Raw genomic sequence first — 17,636 nt, forward strand, 5'->3', positions numbered from 1 at the left:
GAATTCAACAAGTGATTCTTTATAAGGGCTGTGAAAACCATAGTGTGGCAGACTGGGAAACACAAAGATTTGGTGAGAGCTTTTGTCTATGTTCTATCATGTAGAATGTGTCCTTAATATTATATCAAACTCAGTGAGTTATGACTCAATGGAGAATTGTGTCTGAAAGGAAAACATTTTTCACAGTTTATGACTCACTCTTAAAAATAAGCACATTCCTTTAAGATAGAACCCAGACAAGTAAAATTTTAGCATAAACTAGATAAAAGTAAAGACATTTTGGTGTGATTTCTAACTTTGAAGCCATTACTCATTAAAAATGATTGCCTTTGTGTTTTTCCTAATTATTCCCAAAATCAAAAAAAAATATTTTTATATAAAAGTGGTATCACATTAAATGAAATAAGTGGAATACAAAATTGCCTCTGTGGTATTGTCACAGTTATGTTAGAATATACATAAAATATTTTAAGGAAATATCCACTGGTATGGGGCAAGGATAATCCATTTTCCTTCTTACTTGTCTGCATGTTCCCAATATGTTACAATGACTATATAAATTTCATCCTCAAGACTTATAAAATGAATTTGACTTCAAATAATAAAGTTGTCGTTAAATGCCAGTGTGAAGGTAAAGAGAGTTGTGTTCAATCCTTCAATGAGTAAGAGATAATAAAGTGATAATATGGTTTTAAAATGATAATATGAATTAGGGGATTGTATCACATCACTGTAATCTATAAGACACTGGAAAACTGATAGAACCTCACTTGATCTCACTTTTTAAAATCTGTGATTAGTGACCTTGGAATACATATTCTAAGCTTACTTATCCTCATAGTATGCTGTGATTTTAAAATTGAAACAACAAACTTTTTTTTCATCTTGCTGCCTAGGTACTTGGCTGGTTTACTTTCATTACTTCTCTATCTTCTGTGCTGCTTCCTCTTCATTTTTCCCACTTGTAAATATTGGAATACTCCAGAGTTTAGTTTTTATTCACTTTCTCTTATCTTTCTACACTCAGTTACTTCATGATTGCATCTCCTTCCATGAATGTAGAGGCCACACATATGCTGAAACTCCTAAGTGTGTTTCTCTTACCTGGACCTCCCCTCTGACCTCCGAATTTGTCTAACCATCAACTCAGCAAGTCTATTTAGATAATTGATAGGCATTCAAATGTAGCCTGTCCAGCCTAGAATCTTGAACCCCTCAAATCTCTAACCTTGACAGTCTCCTCCATCTCAGCTATTAGCGACTCTCTTCCTCCAGTTACTCAGGCCAAAAGCTTTGGATTCATGCTTGACATCTCCTTTTCTCTTAGATCACACATCCAAGTTATTAGCAATTCCTTTTGCCTCCATATTCAACATATATCTAGAACTCAACTACTTTTCATCACTTCCACTATTACCATTCTGGTGGAAGCTACCATGATCTTTGGTCCAGATTATGGTGATGGACTCCTAATCATTCTCATAGATTCTGCTCCAACACACTGTTATCTCAAAAGAGCAACTACAGCAACATCCTAAAACTGTTCGTCAGATCATGCTGTCTATTTGCTCAATGACTTCTTATCTTACTGAGGGCAAAGGCCAAGATCCTTGCAGTGGCCAAATAGAAGTAGAGTGGCCATATAATATCATCCAATCAGAATACTTACAAGAGTTCTAAGATGCTGAATGTCATGAGACATCCAGAAAATACTTACAATTAGTGCTTTCCCAGGCAAAGCTGGACTAAGGACCCATGGTCACCCTTCCTCTAAGAGTCCATACTATCTGCCTCCCTGTCTATTTCTGTGGTCTTTTCCTATATTACTCTCCCACATGCTAACTGCTCCTACCATGCTACCTTTGCTGTCCCTTGAACACACCAAGAACATCCCACTCTCAAGACCTTTGCAATTACTGTTCCCTCTGTCTGAAGCAATCTTCTTCAAGGTCTCCATATTGCTTGCTTCCTGACAGATATTTGGAAACTTTAGTGAGGATCTCAGTTAGACCACAGAATACATGGCTCATTTGTTCTACTAAATGCAGATGTAAATTTGTGAGTTATCTTCAGTGAAAGTACTGACTGAAGTTTTGGACATAGATTAAGATTGTGCGGGGGAGATATTAGAAAGACTAATGGCAGTGTAATGACTGATGAGAGGAAGATGATAGAGATGGAGAAGGAATTTCCCCCAAGACAGGCATTTCCCCTTTCTCCAGTGTACCACTAGCATGGTAACTTTTAGACTGCTGTCATGATTTGTAGAATTAGCTCTAAATTCAGATTGCTTGTGTTAAATTAACCCCAAATCTTAACCTCTTACTAGCTAAGTGACCTTTGGCAATTTACCTAATCTTTCATGATGTGTTTCTTTTTTCTTTTTTTCTTTTTTGTAAAATGAAGATAATAATACTCATAGAATTGAATTGTACATTAATTGATAAGTTTAAGGTGACTAGAACAATGTTTGGCCATATTCACAATGCTTGGCTCATTAGTTATGTTGTTATTGTAGGAGAATTCCTCTGAACTTCTGAAAAGTTCTGAACTTCTATTTCATTCAAGGTTCTGGCTGTATGAAGTGTCTCATGGTCTGGAAACTGGGTGGAAAGTCATGTCTTACATGATTGTTCAACCAAGCTGTCTTTCTACCTGGGCTGCATTGGAATTTTTTGCCATTATTGTTTAGAAAAAACTAAGCCCAGCTCTCACAGTCAGCCCATCTAATAGGGCCCAAATAGTAGGCCCTTTATCAATTACTCATCACCAAAGATATTATATTTCACAGGCTTTTTTTTTTAACCGTTCTAACCCTGTTGTCTCTTAACAGCTTTGAACAGTTATTCTCACTTTGTTTCTGGTGATCTGGTGAGATCTAGAGATGCTCTTTGGCCTTTGCTCACTCCTGTCATCTCCACTGAAGCAAGGAGTTTATTTCAGCTAGTCTGTTTTCCACTTCCATCTCCAGACTAAAGACACACTTACGTGGAGGTTTTCAAAAGCACTGGCAATACTTCACTGTGTATCTCTCGATATCTTGGTGGTCCATCCTGAGACTATAGTTAGAAGGTATATCGTGTCTCACATAGGATAAGCCATTCCAACATTTCTATCTTAAGTTCTTTAATTCTCCATCTGGTAGGAATTTTGCGATGTCTCAAATCATTTTGTTCATTTAATTTGGGCTGCCTTAGAGGCCTGGTTCAGTCAACCAACCATGTTAATAATTATAACCTAGAATTTTCTGTTAACTTTCACATATTGGTACATTTTGTCAAATCTGAATTGCACAATTCTTCTTTGTCTAGTACCTCAGAACCCACTTCCGCACATATTGTCCAGATTTTAGAACAAATTGTTTAATTAAATTTTTTCTTTCTTTTTATGTGTAAGCCTCCTCCTGAGATTGACTTTTTAGTTGTTATAATTGCTCTTCAATGCATTCTGGGATCTGGCTTTATTTATAAATCTGTAGACAATAAGCAGTGGTGGGAGTGAAGTATGAGAAGAATTGTTCTCTTACAGACATCTTTTCATCTCAAGAAAGGCAAAAATATTACCAGGCAGAAAATAAAGGGTCCTATTTTACATGGTTAGAGTAATTTAATATGAAACAGGAATATTTGAAGAGAGTTCTTTCAAAAATCCCATGCGGATTTTTGGGTCCTATTATTTCCCACTTATGTATCAGTCAAACAAGGAATTTGAAATCCATTTAGATTTATGTTGAAGTTTGCTGATCTGCAAAATTAAGATTTATATTTGCTTTTTGGTAATCTCAAACCTGTGCAAATAGATGAGTTTTAAAATGTGTTTTTTCACATTTATATACTTATTTCAGCACAGAGAAAGGACGAAACTTTCCTCCTGCACCTTGAGCCAAGAAGTTAGGGGTTTGAACTTGTCATTCTCTTCCTGTGCATCACCAATAAAGCAGACACACCCACATGCAGGACTGCAATTTCTCATGAAATTTAAATGTCCTGCTGTGTAGCAGAGGTCATTCATCCTCTTCAGCCTTAGCTTCAAAGTGTAAATTATTCCGGGTGATGACAGATGTGAGTCTTATCTCCCCAGGCTGCCAAGTTCTCATCTCTGCATTCACATTGGATTTTCCTATATTTACCCCTAACCAGCTCAAACATTTGATCCCAGAGTTTTTCCATTTTCCTGAATTTCTGTTCACCACCATCACTGCTGTTATCAATTGCTGACCTAGTTGGGGTTCTTTGTTACAAACAACCTAAATCAACTTGGTTGTTTTAAGTAGAAATGTAATTTATAGATTTTGTCAAAAGTTCAAGGAAATTCAGAGAAAGCTATAGAAGCCAGGCTCATAAATAAACAGAAATGAAGAGAATGCTGACATTCAGTGCCATATTCAAAATCATACCCCAAAAGCAGCCTGGTGAAACCATCATAGCACTGCACATTAGATGCTATTTTGGGCATAAGGCTGCATATGGAATTAAGGTTGCTAATCAACTGACCCTGAGATGGGGAGATTATCAGAAATTGTCAAAGTTGCACCTAGTGTAATTATAAGAATCCTTATAAATAAAAGAGGGAGGAGAGTCAATGCCAGAGTGATGCAATGTGAAGAAGACTTGGCCAAATATTTCTGGCTTTGAAGATGCCTAAATTTAAAACTCCACATCATTTAATTTTAATGCATAATGCAAACTCAGCTTTCTCTCTGTCTCTCTCTCTCGGTCTCTGTCTCTTTGTCACAAATTATATATATATATATATATGCACGGTTCGTGGATTTGAGCCCCATATTTGGCTCTGCATTGACAGTGAAGAACCTGCTTGGGATTCTGTCACCCTCTTTCTCTGTCCCTCCCCTGCTCTCTCTCAAAATGAATAAACATTAAAAAAATTTTTAAATAAATAAATCATATAGACTAAGCAAACTTCAAACTATAAAGTCAAATGTGCAAGACTATACTTATAGTAACTAAAAGAATAAGAATTTGATGGTAGAAAAGGACCTGACTCAAGCGGGCAATGAGGCAGTGTGCAGTAAAAATGTGATAGAGAAGCCTCAACCTCCAATTATTCTTAATATTAACGTCTATTTTGCCAGACCCTGCTTTCTTCCGCTAAATTACCAGCATCTTCCTTCTTGATTACTCCCACTTTGGGGACCATCGAATTTACAATGTTATCATTTCCAGGGATGACTCAGATAGAACATCCTCAGTTTTCAATATGCCCCAGCAGTTTCACTGATGTAAAAATCTGATGTAAAAATCTGCGAGATTTCCCACTGAGCATTATCTCTCTTCTGAACAGAGATTATTATCTCATATTCCTGAGCTCATTACATTATTAAGCTAGAGAGTTAGAATTCAATATGCCTTTTTTCAAGTATGCTTAAAGAATTCAATATGCTCCAGAGTTCATGAGTGTACACATGCATTTCTTGTAGCTATGAAAAGTGACAAAAACCAGGAGTGTTTTATTATGATATTTTATTATGGGTGTCTGTAAGAATAAAAGATCAACAACCACATACAAGTTTACAAAGTTATGTTTCAACACATTCTCTGTGTTACTGTGACAACAGCAGCCTCATTTGTTTCTTGTTGTTGACTTTTACAGGATCAAGGGAGAGAGTCCTCTGAAGTGACACGCCAATAAATCTTTTTGACAGGAGACATGTACAGATGGTGTGCATTTATGTTTTGAAGGCAAGGCAACAACTCTGACCTAGAGTTTTTAAAGTGAAAGTACATTAGCACCATAATATGTGTCTTCAAAGTCTTCCCAAATATCAGTAATCTTGATCGTTTCAGCAATGACAAGAAAAGAGAAAAGCACCTTTAAAAGCAGTTGGTATCCAAGATTCAAATAATTGTGGATTTTAAAATATTTCCTTCAATTCTTATGCTATACTTTTTTCTTATGCTATCACTTTTTTGGGAAGTGAATGAATGAAATTCATAAGTTTTGCCGATTTATATAATTTTTCTCATCTTCTGGGACTTCTAGAATTCATCTGTATTTCTGACCAGGTTGAGGTAGTTGAAACAGGGAGGTCTTTCCTAATTTCATGTTTGACTATTTCAGAGAGAAAGGTTATCTTTTAATGGTAAACCTAGTCATTGCTCTGCAAATGGGCTAGGATTCAAAGAATGTAACACAGTGTTATTTTAAGAGTGTTGAAGTTTATTTATTATAGCACCATTGAGACATTTTGAAATTGGAATTGGTAAAAAAATAGAACAAAAAGCATTTGAACTGTATTTGGTGTAACAGCAAAAAAAAAATATCCTTTTTTGCCAAATTATACTTTTTCCAAAACTTTTGGAAATAAATAACTGGAATCGAGTTGGTCACTTGTACTGGTTGACAAGGTTAGAACGAGAGGAACACATATGGGGTGTGAATTTTTTTGCTGGGGTTTCAGATAGAGTTTGGTTTATAAAAAGCAAACGGGGCCAATGTCCACACCAAATTCTTGATCAGGACCACCAACATCATAGGGTGCAATATCTACAATAGGTAATCTCACGGCCTTGCGTGTTCGATATTCGAAGACTGTTTTGCCCCATTCCCCAGTGTGTTTCTGTAAAAAAGAGCAAAACAATGTAAGTGATTATGACATTATAATTACTCAGACACTTCCTCTGACTGACCAAGTTAAAAAAAATAGTTTGCTCTAAGGGAATTGCTAACTTGCCATGTTATCTTCCATGCATATGAGACCTGTTCCATTTTAAAGCTATAATCATACGAGATAATAAACCATATTGTTCATCAAAAGCCTTATAGAGCTTCAAAGTAAACCCGGCAGAGAGATCGCTACAGGCCAGTGCATTCTCAGGAGGCCTGGTTCTGTCTGGTCACAACTACCAAGTATATGACAGGTTTACTAGAAGTGGATAGGTCTCTCATAATGGAATTTGTAATTCTAGAAGTGTTTTCTCCCTTTGGTCATAAATGGTAAAAACAAAGAATAGATTTAAAGTTAACCTTGAAAATTGAGAAGAAAGCAGAGATTTTAGATTTGAGTCCATATGAGGGCTATTATGCAGAATGTATAGTAACCATCCAGATTATCTGATAAAGTTTATATTATGGATTTAAATTTCAACTGCTTTCATTTCAACTGATTTCACCTGGAGGTTGGGAAGATATATTTTTTTTGTGTAGTATTGAACATTCCCTGCAACGAATCAGTAGATTCTATGTGACTTGCACCAAATGTTATCTTTTGTTCACCCTCATTATTTTCCTTTCTGCTTTTCAAAATAGCATGATTGAACTAAAAATGCTGAGATCATTGTGACCCTTGCTTATAAAAATGTTATTACTTACAGTGCAACCATCCTCCAGAACTGTGTATGTGAATTTGCTATTCCCTTCAGCCTTGAATTCACCTTCATTTGAACCCATCAGCCTCAGGGCTTTCTTTACATTCCCACTGGCCTGATCCATGTATGCAATGCTATTCTTGCAGTGATACGTAATGTTTTGGGAGGCCCGGCTGGAGAGAAGTCGGAGGAATGCCAGCTGGACATCGAGGACATCTTCAGGAAGGTCAGGATTGCCATAGCTAAACTGTGGAAGGGAACAAACAAAACTGCTTGAATATCTCAGTTGCAACCATATTTCCTAAGGGATTTATGCAGTATAATATGGTCATTATAATGTAGGTTATTCGTATATTTTATGAATGAATATTTTATATACAAATATGCTTTATTGCATGTATAACATATAACGCTAGAGTAAAAAAGGTGTTAAGAATTGAAAGAAAGGGGGTTGCATACAAGAATAAGGAATCTACTCCTGAAATCATTGTTGCACTATATGCTAACTCATTTGGATGTAACTTTAAAAAAATAAAATTAAAATTAAAAAAAGAATAATTCAGTCTAACCTAGCTTTGGGAGAGAAGTTATAAAATTATAAAATTAGTCACCTGAATACATAAAATCATTTGGGCTCTTCTATTTATTAACTAACTTAGCTTTGTGATAAACAAGTAAATGGAACCAGAAAAGTCAGGTAAGTAGGAATGATTTAGTTAAAAAAAATATCCTTTATTACCTGAAAACCACCATCCATGGTTTCTCCAAACCAAACATGTTTCTTCTCAGCACCAGAATCTATCCACCAGTTCTTACGTGGAACATTCACAGGACTGGCATTTATGCATGTTTCCCCAGTTTCCATATTACAGAATACTTTAATAGCATCCAACTTGCAGCCTTGGTTAGGATCAATCCAATATTCTCCTGAATAGTCACACACACACACACACAAGAATGGGAATTGGTTATAAAATCCAGTAATGAAGTTTGGGTCAGAATGATTTTGTTTGTTTACCTGGTAAAGCATGCAAAATGTTACTTGCTAATGTATTTGTATTTTATAGTACAATATAATATAGAAACTTTTAGATTAAAATTCTTGAGGTAAAGAGTTAGCTATGATAATTAAAAAGCACTGATGTACAATATAGCGTCTTGATATTGAACAATAATGATATACTAAGCCAAGACATTTTGATTGGTATTTTGTATTTATTGAACTCTCTCCCTCTCTTTTAAGATGATTATTTAATGTGGGTTTACTAACTAATGTAAGCTTTTGGTCTAATCTAGATCTATGCCAGTAGGTTTAACCCACTGATGGTTAGTCTCTGTTTTAAGTAATTTTCAGAAATGACTCCTAACAAAGACAATGTTCCATTGCTGAGATACTTGAAAGCCTGAAATAATCTTTGCCTCTCAGAAAGAATTAACCCAATATATGCAAAACCTTACAATATTACAATATTTGATTTTATTTTATAAGTCTGGGATTTTTCATTTCATTGTTTCTTAAAAATTTAATTAGATTTATTAAAAATTAATTGCATTAAATAAATACTGCAAAAATTAAATTGCAAATGACGTCTGTTATCAAGTTATATAAATTTTATCCTGAAAACACTGTGATATATGTTGCTTTATCATTCAAATAACTTTGGAATGATATGCAGAAACATACCAAACTATGACTTATATTAAAATTTCTGCAAAACTGTCTTTAAATTTTCCTACGTTTGGAATATTTTGAAGGCATTTATGTTACAGCTAAAGTACACCTTCAGTTTCTATTTTCTTAAAATATCAAGCAGTTTCAATTCAACTAACATTCTTTAAGTACTGTTTTGGCTATGAAATTTTTTCTATTTTCAGTGAAAGTTTTCTTTTCCCCCAATTCTAATATAAGCAGCTTTCTCTGGAGTCCTGTTGCCATGAATACAAAAGACTCCCCAACATACCACTCTGGAGTTCAGGATGGCAAAACTTCAGGTCTCGGCAGTTCCGAGCAGGGTGTTTACGGGACCCATCAGGACTAATGAGGCTCTCTATCTGTCCATTGACTGATTTGAGTGAGGTCATAATCTCCTCGGTGTTGATTTTGAAATCCATTGGTTCATCTCCATAATATGGGGCAAATCCGCCAGCTTTTTCACCTCCAATACCAGCGAAGGCAACACCCCCACCAGCACCACAGCATGGACCAGGGGCACCAGGAGGTCCAGGAGGACCCGGTTGTCCTGGGTGACCTGGGGAGCCCTAGGACAGGTAAGAACAGGCATCATTGAGGTGTACTTGGTCTTTGCTGAAAGAACATGTTGTTAGGCCAATAAAATGCATTAAAAACAGTCATGTTATGTCATCAAAATTATTTTAAGAAAGATTTATTTGAGTTGTTTTATAATCAAATGATAACCGAATTATAATACATTCAATTTGTTACCATGAAATTTATTGTGCTCCCCTGTATACGAATCAGTGGAGTCAGAGCACAAATTTTACTCTATCATGTTTCCTTCTGAATAAATGATGTAAACAACTCTAATTCTGACATGACAGAGGAAATATGACCAGAAACCTAGATTCTGCCCCCGGATTTGTCATTAACTTTGTGTCTTTGGGCTGATGACTTATTTGCGTTTCAATTACCACATGTGTTAACTTGGGGGGATAAGGGTTTCATTCCACTTATGCCAAAGATGTAGGATAGGAAGGCAGTAGGAATGACGATACCAGTAGCAAAACAGGAGTCATGGCAGCTGTTTGAGAAGTGAGATGTACCACATGCTTGCAAATTATTATGATTATCATGATTGTGAGATCTCTAGTGTGAAATCAACACTGGCAGAGTTCATTTGGTTACTTGGGCTTTTGCCTTTATTCTGATACAACTGCTCTCCGATCAAACTGCAAAAAGGTTTTTTTCTCTTGTGGCTATCGTGTGCTGGAGAAAGTCTTAATGCGGTAGAGAATGTCTTAAAGCCATTGCTCATTTTCTAAATTAAACTGGATGCTTACATTGTGTTTAACTCACTATCTCAGTTTTAAAGTCTTGCAAAGTGTTTCTGAAAATATGAAGATTGCAGCACATTAAATGCACATATTTGTAAGAGATGTCTTACCTCAGATCCTCTTTCACCTCTGTTACCTCGAGGCCCTGGGGGTCCAATGGGACCTGGATGTCCGCTTGTTCCATCTTTGCCGGGGGGCCCACTGGGTCCAACAGGTCCCTAAAAAATGTCATGATATCACGGTGCTAGAATATCTTTCTCCAGTGCTAACATTTTAAAAACACTGATTTTCCAATATCATTCTGTGGCACTTACTCTGGGGCCTGCGGGTCCTGGACTACCAACTGCACCTTGGTGACCAGCAGGACCCTGCAAGGAAGAGAAGGGTGGATATAAATGAAGACTTCTGAAAGATTTATGAAACTGTACACTCAAGATCAAATCAAGAAACATGGGGATCATGGTGGAATATGATTTTCTCTTTCCTTAATCTCCCCACTGTCTCATGCCAACTACTATTTCAAATAAGCCCTTGAACCCTTTCTCACCTCTCTGTTAGCATCTTCTCTTAAAGATGGGCATTTTTCTACTTTTGGTCTCTACCATTTGCCTATCTCATCAGTTAACACACACCGAAGGGGATTTTCTAACAAAATGAATGCACTTACTGGAGCACCTGGGGCTCCTGGATTACCAGGGAATCCTCGATGTCCTTTGATGCCAATAGAACCACGTTCACCTGTTTCACCTTTGTCACCACGTGGGCCTTGGGGACCCTTTACAAACACATTTCAAATTAAGGTCATAAACACACATACATATTAGTAAAACAAAACAGAATTTATAGCAATTAAGTCTATTTGATGACATTCTATTAGGTACAGATCCCATCGACACTGCATGCATGCAACAATAAAGATTGTTCTCGTAACTTTCATTTCTGGAAGGATAATGGCATGAAACTCCAGTGTCTGATATATAAGTCCTTGGCCCCAAGAAACTTTTAGATCCTGAACTGCTTTCTGTATCATGAAAGGAAACTTAAAATTCTGTCCCATAGTGGAGTGTTTTGTCATCTCCTTTTCTGAACAGGCTGGAAAATAGAACACTTCTTATACCGTGGAATGAGTTAAAAAAAAAAAACAAAAAAACAACTCACAGGAGCACCTCGGGAGCCAGCAGGACCTGGAGCCCCAGAAGGACCAGCAGGGCCCTGAAATAAAACCAAACACACAGGGAATTGTTTATTAATTGATACAGGTTTGTTTCCTTTAAAAGTGAATAGTTTCACAGTGATGGAAGAATAGTATGCACACTAGCATTGAAAGTTAGTGCCATTTTCTCCTTCAAAGAGCTTTCCCTATGTATATCTTTACCAAGGGCTCCAAACAGGAAATCCAAGAAAGGCTTGTTAATTCAGCCTTGCATTCACCCAGTGAATATACAATTGGTCTGATTAAAGCTGCTTTGAATTTACTAATGAATTCCTCATTGACTACTGCCAGAAACTTATCAGACACCTTTATTACTACAGTTACCTAAGGAACAACTAGGATAAAAACTAAAATGAATGATAGTAGGTCGTTTGGTTGGCAGGTCTGGAGGAAAGGAGGTAAGCAAAGAAAGAGAGTGCTCATTAGAACTCACGGTTTCTCCTCTGTCACCATTCTTTCCAGCCGGACCGACGGGGCCAGGTGGGCCTGGATGACCAGGAGCACCAGGAGGACCAGGAGAGCCGTTCTCTCCACGGTCACCCTGAGGACAAATTCACAGACCCCAAATAAATATGATCAGTAGTTATTGCTTTAAGTACACAAACTTGGATTACCTGGGTTATGGGTTTATTATACCTTGCCACCAGGAGCTCCATCTCGGCCTGGCAGACCATCTGATCCTGGGTTTCCCTGATTTAAAAAAAAAATTAAAAAAGGAGAAAAGAAATCAAACTCTTTGGAACCAAATACTATCCAAGCCATGTATTCTCAATGGTAGCAACAGCATCCAGAGAGCATAAAAACTAGTTCCCAGCAGGGTGCTTGGGTGGCTCAATGGGTTAAGTGGTCCACTTCGACTCAGGTCATGATCTCAAGGTCCATGAGTTCAGCCCCACACTGAGCTCTGTGCTGACAGCTCAGAGCCTGGACCTTGCTTCGGATTCTGTGTCTCCCTCTCTCTCTGCCACTCCCCCGCTCACCCTCTTTCTTTCTCTGTCTCTCAAGACTGAATAAACATTAAAAAAATTTTTGTTTTAAACCTGGTTCTTGCTTAGGACTGAAAAATCTTAGATATTACAATGGCTGTGGCGCTTCAAAGGGTCACAATGTGTAAATAGATAAGCAGTATACCTATGTCACTAAAATTTCACAGATGAGAAGGGGAGAAGTGATTAGGGAAAAAAATTGTCTAAAAGGGATCCCTAGGAAAGAGATAATAGAGAAAGCTTGAGAAGCTGATGTGCCTGTGTGGCTCAGTCGGTTAAATACCTGACTTTTGATTTTAGCTCAGGTCATGATCTCATGGTTTGTGAGTTCAAGCCCTGCATCAGGCTCTGAGCTGACAAGTGCAGAGCTTGCTTGGGATTCTCTCTCTCACTTTCTCTCTCTGTCCCTCCTCACTCACATTCTCTCTCTCTCTCTCTCTTTCCCTCAAAATAAATTGTTTTTAAAAAGCTTGAGAAATAGTAATTTAAGCTGATAATGGAAATCTACAATTTAAGAAAAACCTTAATCACGGATAACACGCAGCACGTTTTCACACAGGAGGGATGCTGTAAATTGGGGTCTCTCCCCCCATCCTCAGCTTGTTTCTTTATTTAGCTAGCATTCATATGCTTCTACATTAATGATCATTCATCAGGTAAATATTAATGAACATGAGCATTTAAGATTATTGTAAATTGTAATAGAAAGGTTATATTGTTATTAAGGAAAGGAGAACTCTGGAATTTGGCAATATTTACACTCTTAGACATTAAGGCACAATTCGACCCTTGCTTAAATAGATTGCCAAATACTATCTGGATAATTGGATATTTACTAAGAGTTAGCACTTACATCCCTTCCAGGTTCACCAGCTGTACCAGCCAGACCAGGAAGACCCTGGGGTCCAGGAGCACCACGTTCTCCATTGTGACCAGGAGTTCCTGGTTTCCCACTTTCACCCTGTGCACAAAGAAATCAAAGACATTTTGTTTTCCTATTTTACCTAAGCAATCAATCAATATAATGTTATGAGATGTCCTTATTTTTCAAGGAAAAACTTTGTTTTATTAAAATTCTATTGAATTTTTACCTAAAACTATCTCCACCATTGAGGGAAAGCCGTGGGGAAGCAAGTTTCCTGCATTTTCCACATTGCCCAGTGACTCTGGATACCAAACAGCTAAGTAATTACATGGTTATATTATTCAGAATACATCCTAATATGAGATGTATAAATAGACATAACCATTGTAAGAAAAAATAATGATTAACCATCATGAAATTATAGGTTTATAACAACCATTAGAATTAGGTTATTTTCGACATTTGCTCTATCTAAAGAATATACATTTATCAGATATGTTCTTATAAATTGAATTGCTTAAATGTTATATCTGAACTTCATTACAATATTATATGACATTTTACTTAAAGAGGTACTCAAAGTGTCAAAATGTGAGCCCTAATAATACTGAATTATATTACCCCATTTTTTAAATGGGTACTTAAGATGCTAAGCACTAGGAGTGCAAAATAAATTGAGCTGATGGAAAAATGGTATTAATTAAAGGCTTTCATAGATCTATAAACTATTTCCCTCTTCAAAACTGACAGCAAATGAAAGAATGCTCACAAATCTACCAGAAGTATTTAAGATGGCAAGATATTTTCTGTGATATCAACTTATTTGTGTTTATGTTCAAGGCTGCCCTATGATGTGTGTTGTTTTTGTGTTCTGCAGCCTTTTAATAATACGAAAAGATCAAGAATTTGCTTCTATGAGAGGAAAATTTGCTCATTACATACTTATTATGGTTATGTGATCTCCAAAGGCTACCAAAGGAAACCAGAGTCGCGTGAGAGATGGCCACACTCACCTTGACGCCCTGCGGGCCTGGGTTTCCCCTGGGACCTGGTATGCCTGGTGGTCCTGCAAGACCCCTCGCTCCCGTAATCCCGGCAATGCCAAGTGGGCCTGGAGCTCCCTGTTGAGCAAATAATAAAGCCTTAGTTCTTTGTGTGACTATGTTTTCCTCTACTGAATTCGTCATTACAAAGAAAACGGTATTTTCAATCAAGAAAGCAACGAAACCACTCACCGGGGGGCCCTGGGCGCCAGGAGATCCCTTCTCACCAGGCTGGCCAGCATCACCTTTGGGTCCAGACACTCCAGGGCTTCCAGGAGCACCATTGCTACCAGGTGGACCAGGGGGCCCATCCTTGCCTGGAGCACCGGTGGGGCCTGGGGGGCCTGGGTTCCCCTACAAAGAAAATTTTGAAACTTGAGTATTTTCTAATGAAAAAGTGGATTTGTCTTCCCTCTCACATTTTATATGGGACTTAATACAGAAAAGTCACAAAGGGTAGGTTTCTCATTTTGGGCATATATGAATGTTCTTCATGGAATAAAGAAAAAATATTTTTAAAAATACTTACATTATTACCAGGAGGACCAGGAGGACCACGACCGCCGGGGAAGCCAGCAGCACCCTGGGAAATGAGAATATGTTTGTGAATTTCAGAAGTTAAGGAGAATGACTAACAAACTGCTAAAAACAAATATCAAGTGTGAGAAACGTGCTAGGTTCTGCATTATAGTTTTTACACCCTCTACAGGGATCTAGTGCTTTCAAAGCAGTTTTTATACAGATTGATATTAATTCTTGCTTTTCAATAAGAGTTTAGAGAATACCAGTTTAAGAGAATCAATACTTACGGGACCACCAGGACTGCCACGTTCACCTTTGACACCCTGGGGACCAGGGGGACCCTATATGGAATAGAGGTAGACAAGGTTTATCAGAATAGCACCAAAATCAAAATTTCACAGAAGCATTAGGTCTTTGAAAAACACTAACTCTACTTATAATGATAATCATTTTGCAGTGTGAACCCGTATCAAATCATTGTGTGGTACACCTTAAACTGGCCCACTGCTATTTGTCAATTATATCTAAATAAAACTGGGGGAAAAAGCTACAGCAGACCTACAAATGAACAAACAAACGCAAATCAGCAAGACAGTAACCACGAGGTGGTTAAAGCAACTTGATTGAGACTGTTGGAGCCAAGCTTCAAACTCCGAACTATATTCCAAGGAAGACTCTAAGCTTGTCACCATGAGAATCTCCCTCAGTACGAAGTATTAGACTATCCAGGAACCCGAAGGCTTTCTATTCAAAAGCTCACTGAAGGAGAATACTCACAGCGGGCCCAGAACCTCCGGGGGGTCCTGCGACTCCAGGGGGGCCTCCTTCACCTTTCTCACCAGGAGCACCTCTTTCTCCTTTGGCACCGGGCTCACCATTCTGTCCCTGCATTCAGAAATGACAAGCGCTTGTGAGCTGACACCCTTCACAATACACTTGGCTTATCATACTCTTTCATCAGAAAATAGAATTGGAAGAGATGGTGAAATAGAATTGGAAGAGAAGGTTTTTTGAAGACATGGCAAAACAAAGCCGATCAAAATACTTCCATGATAAAAGTATCAGGAAAATGTTAAGGTGTATGTTATTTGTCCTAGGGAGAAAGTCTTTCCAAGGATTATGCTTTATAAATAAGCACCCATAAATTCATTTGAGAAAGATAAGGTTTAGAGTGAATTTTAATTAGTATCATTTTATAATAGAATAACTTTAAAAATTTTCAGAGTGTTTTAAAATCTAGGGTATCTTGGGAGCCTCCTTGATGGGGCATAAAGGGACGGAAGGTATTTTTATCTCCATCTTTTAAAGAGTATGAATGAAGTAAAAAACAAAAAGGTGGGCAAAATAACGCTATAGGGAAGGACCAGCTGAGGCTTGACTAGAATCCAGATTCAAACGTGTGTTTTCCAGCAAGAGAGTGATTCTGGGCTGTGTGACTCATATGTGTTCATACTTACAGGAGCACCAGGGAAGCCAGCAGGTCCTGGAGGCCCATGTTCACCTCTCTCACCCTGAAGTGAAAAATATTCTCATTGGTCACAGTGAAGACATCTTTCCAAAGGGGCAATGATATATCACCCTCTGTATCATCTTATCTTTCCTTCAAGCAGAAAGTATGCCAAGCTAGCTGATATGGTTTAACTTGTGAAGACTTTTCCATTTCCCAACAACATTAGGAGTGGACAACACCAAAACCTTGGATTCTTTCCGCCTCTGATTGTTCTACTATTTGCAAGAAAAATAATTTGAGAATTTTGAAGTGTAATCACAGAACTTCTAAACAATGGAAGTATTTGAAAATGTAGTAAAAGAGTTAATTGATAAATCGATTAATTAATTAAAACCATTCAGTATATATCTGTCCTGAGTTGCCAACTCTGAAGGTAGAGAATTTTAGATCTAGAAGGTGCCTCAGGCAACAATCCTGTAGGCTTGAGAAATACTTATTTACAAATGTATATTACTTGTGAGTTTTTTTATATTTTTTCCAGAATTATTTCGGAGAGAAAGTGTGATTTAAAACTGTCTCTTGTGAATTTTAGATTTAAGGACTTTGGCCTTCCTTGGCATGTCGTATGATTCCTAAGAAAACGGTATCCCGCCGTGGAGATTCAGGGGCCCGGGGCAGAATTGCCAAAGAAGCAAGCCCACATAGCTGCCTGCCCGTGTGGGGTTAACAAGCACACTGAAGATGTCTTTAACACTTACAGGGCCACCACGAGGACCAGCTATACCCGGAAGTCCAGGGGCACCACCTTCACCCTGAAAACAAGAGGAAAAAAATATTGCCTTGCATCCAAAAAGCCAAGGATATTTTCTTTTTGTTTATAGGAAGTATTAAGTGTTACCTTATCTCCAGGCTGGCCAGCTGGGCCAGGAGGACCAATGGGACCAGTAGGACCCTGGAGAAAATAGAAATACATTTTTAATTTTAAAGAGAAAAAGCATCCTTTTTCCTGTTAAGCAAACAGAGAGAATATAGACATAACATTCATCTACTGAACTAGGTAGTAGGACTTTTTTTATGACTCCAATGATATGCTTCACTTGGAGTGTAAATACTGCAGACCTTAATAAATATAAGATTCTCTGGAGATGCCTCTAAAAGACTGTAAGATTCAGTGACCATTTATTGATTCATTTTTCTTTCCACTGCAGAAGATAAATGAT

The 17,636-nt window shown here is 37.6% G+C and overlaps 1 protein-coding gene across 1 annotated transcript in view; it reads right to left on the bottom strand.

Moving 5' to 3' along the window:
* Positions 1-6,156: 6,156 nt before the first annotated feature.
* COL3A1 (collagen type III alpha 1 chain) overlaps positions 6,157-17,636 on the bottom strand; it is a 40,257-nt gene continuing 28,777 nt past the window's right edge. Inside the window, exons 33-51 of the mRNA XM_049615354.1 lie at positions 17,315-17,368; positions 17,175-17,228; positions 16,424-16,477; positions 15,744-15,851; positions 15,254-15,307; positions 14,974-15,027; positions 14,637-14,798; positions 14,415-14,522; positions 13,390-13,497; positions 12,187-12,240; positions 11,984-12,091; positions 11,496-11,549; positions 11,005-11,112; positions 10,652-10,705; positions 10,448-10,555; positions 9,287-9,584; positions 8,065-8,252; positions 7,330-7,572; positions 6,157-6,577 (exon numbers count right to left, since the gene is read on the bottom strand). Of these exons, the coding sequence (XP_049471311.1) occupies positions 6,431-6,577; positions 7,330-7,572; positions 8,065-8,252; positions 9,287-9,584; positions 10,448-10,555; positions 10,652-10,705; positions 11,005-11,112; positions 11,496-11,549; positions 11,984-12,091; positions 12,187-12,240; positions 13,390-13,497; positions 14,415-14,522; positions 14,637-14,798; positions 14,974-15,027; positions 15,254-15,307; positions 15,744-15,851; positions 16,424-16,477; positions 17,175-17,228; positions 17,315-17,368 (2,118 nt within the window). The 3' untranslated portion in view covers positions 6,157-6,430. The remainder of the gene's footprint in view (positions 6,578-7,329; positions 7,573-8,064; positions 8,253-9,286; positions 9,585-10,447; positions 10,556-10,651; positions 10,706-11,004; positions 11,113-11,495; positions 11,550-11,983; positions 12,092-12,186; positions 12,241-13,389; positions 13,498-14,414; positions 14,523-14,636; positions 14,799-14,973; positions 15,028-15,253; positions 15,308-15,743; positions 15,852-16,423; positions 16,478-17,174; positions 17,229-17,314; positions 17,369-17,636) is intronic.

The sequence above is a fragment of the Panthera uncia genome, assembly GCF_023721935.1.
Source record: "Panthera uncia isolate 11264 chromosome C1 unlocalized genomic scaffold, Puncia_PCG_1.0 HiC_scaffold_3, whole genome shotgun sequence".
Taxonomy (NCBI): domain Eukaryota; kingdom Metazoa; phylum Chordata; class Mammalia; order Carnivora; family Felidae; genus Panthera; species Panthera uncia.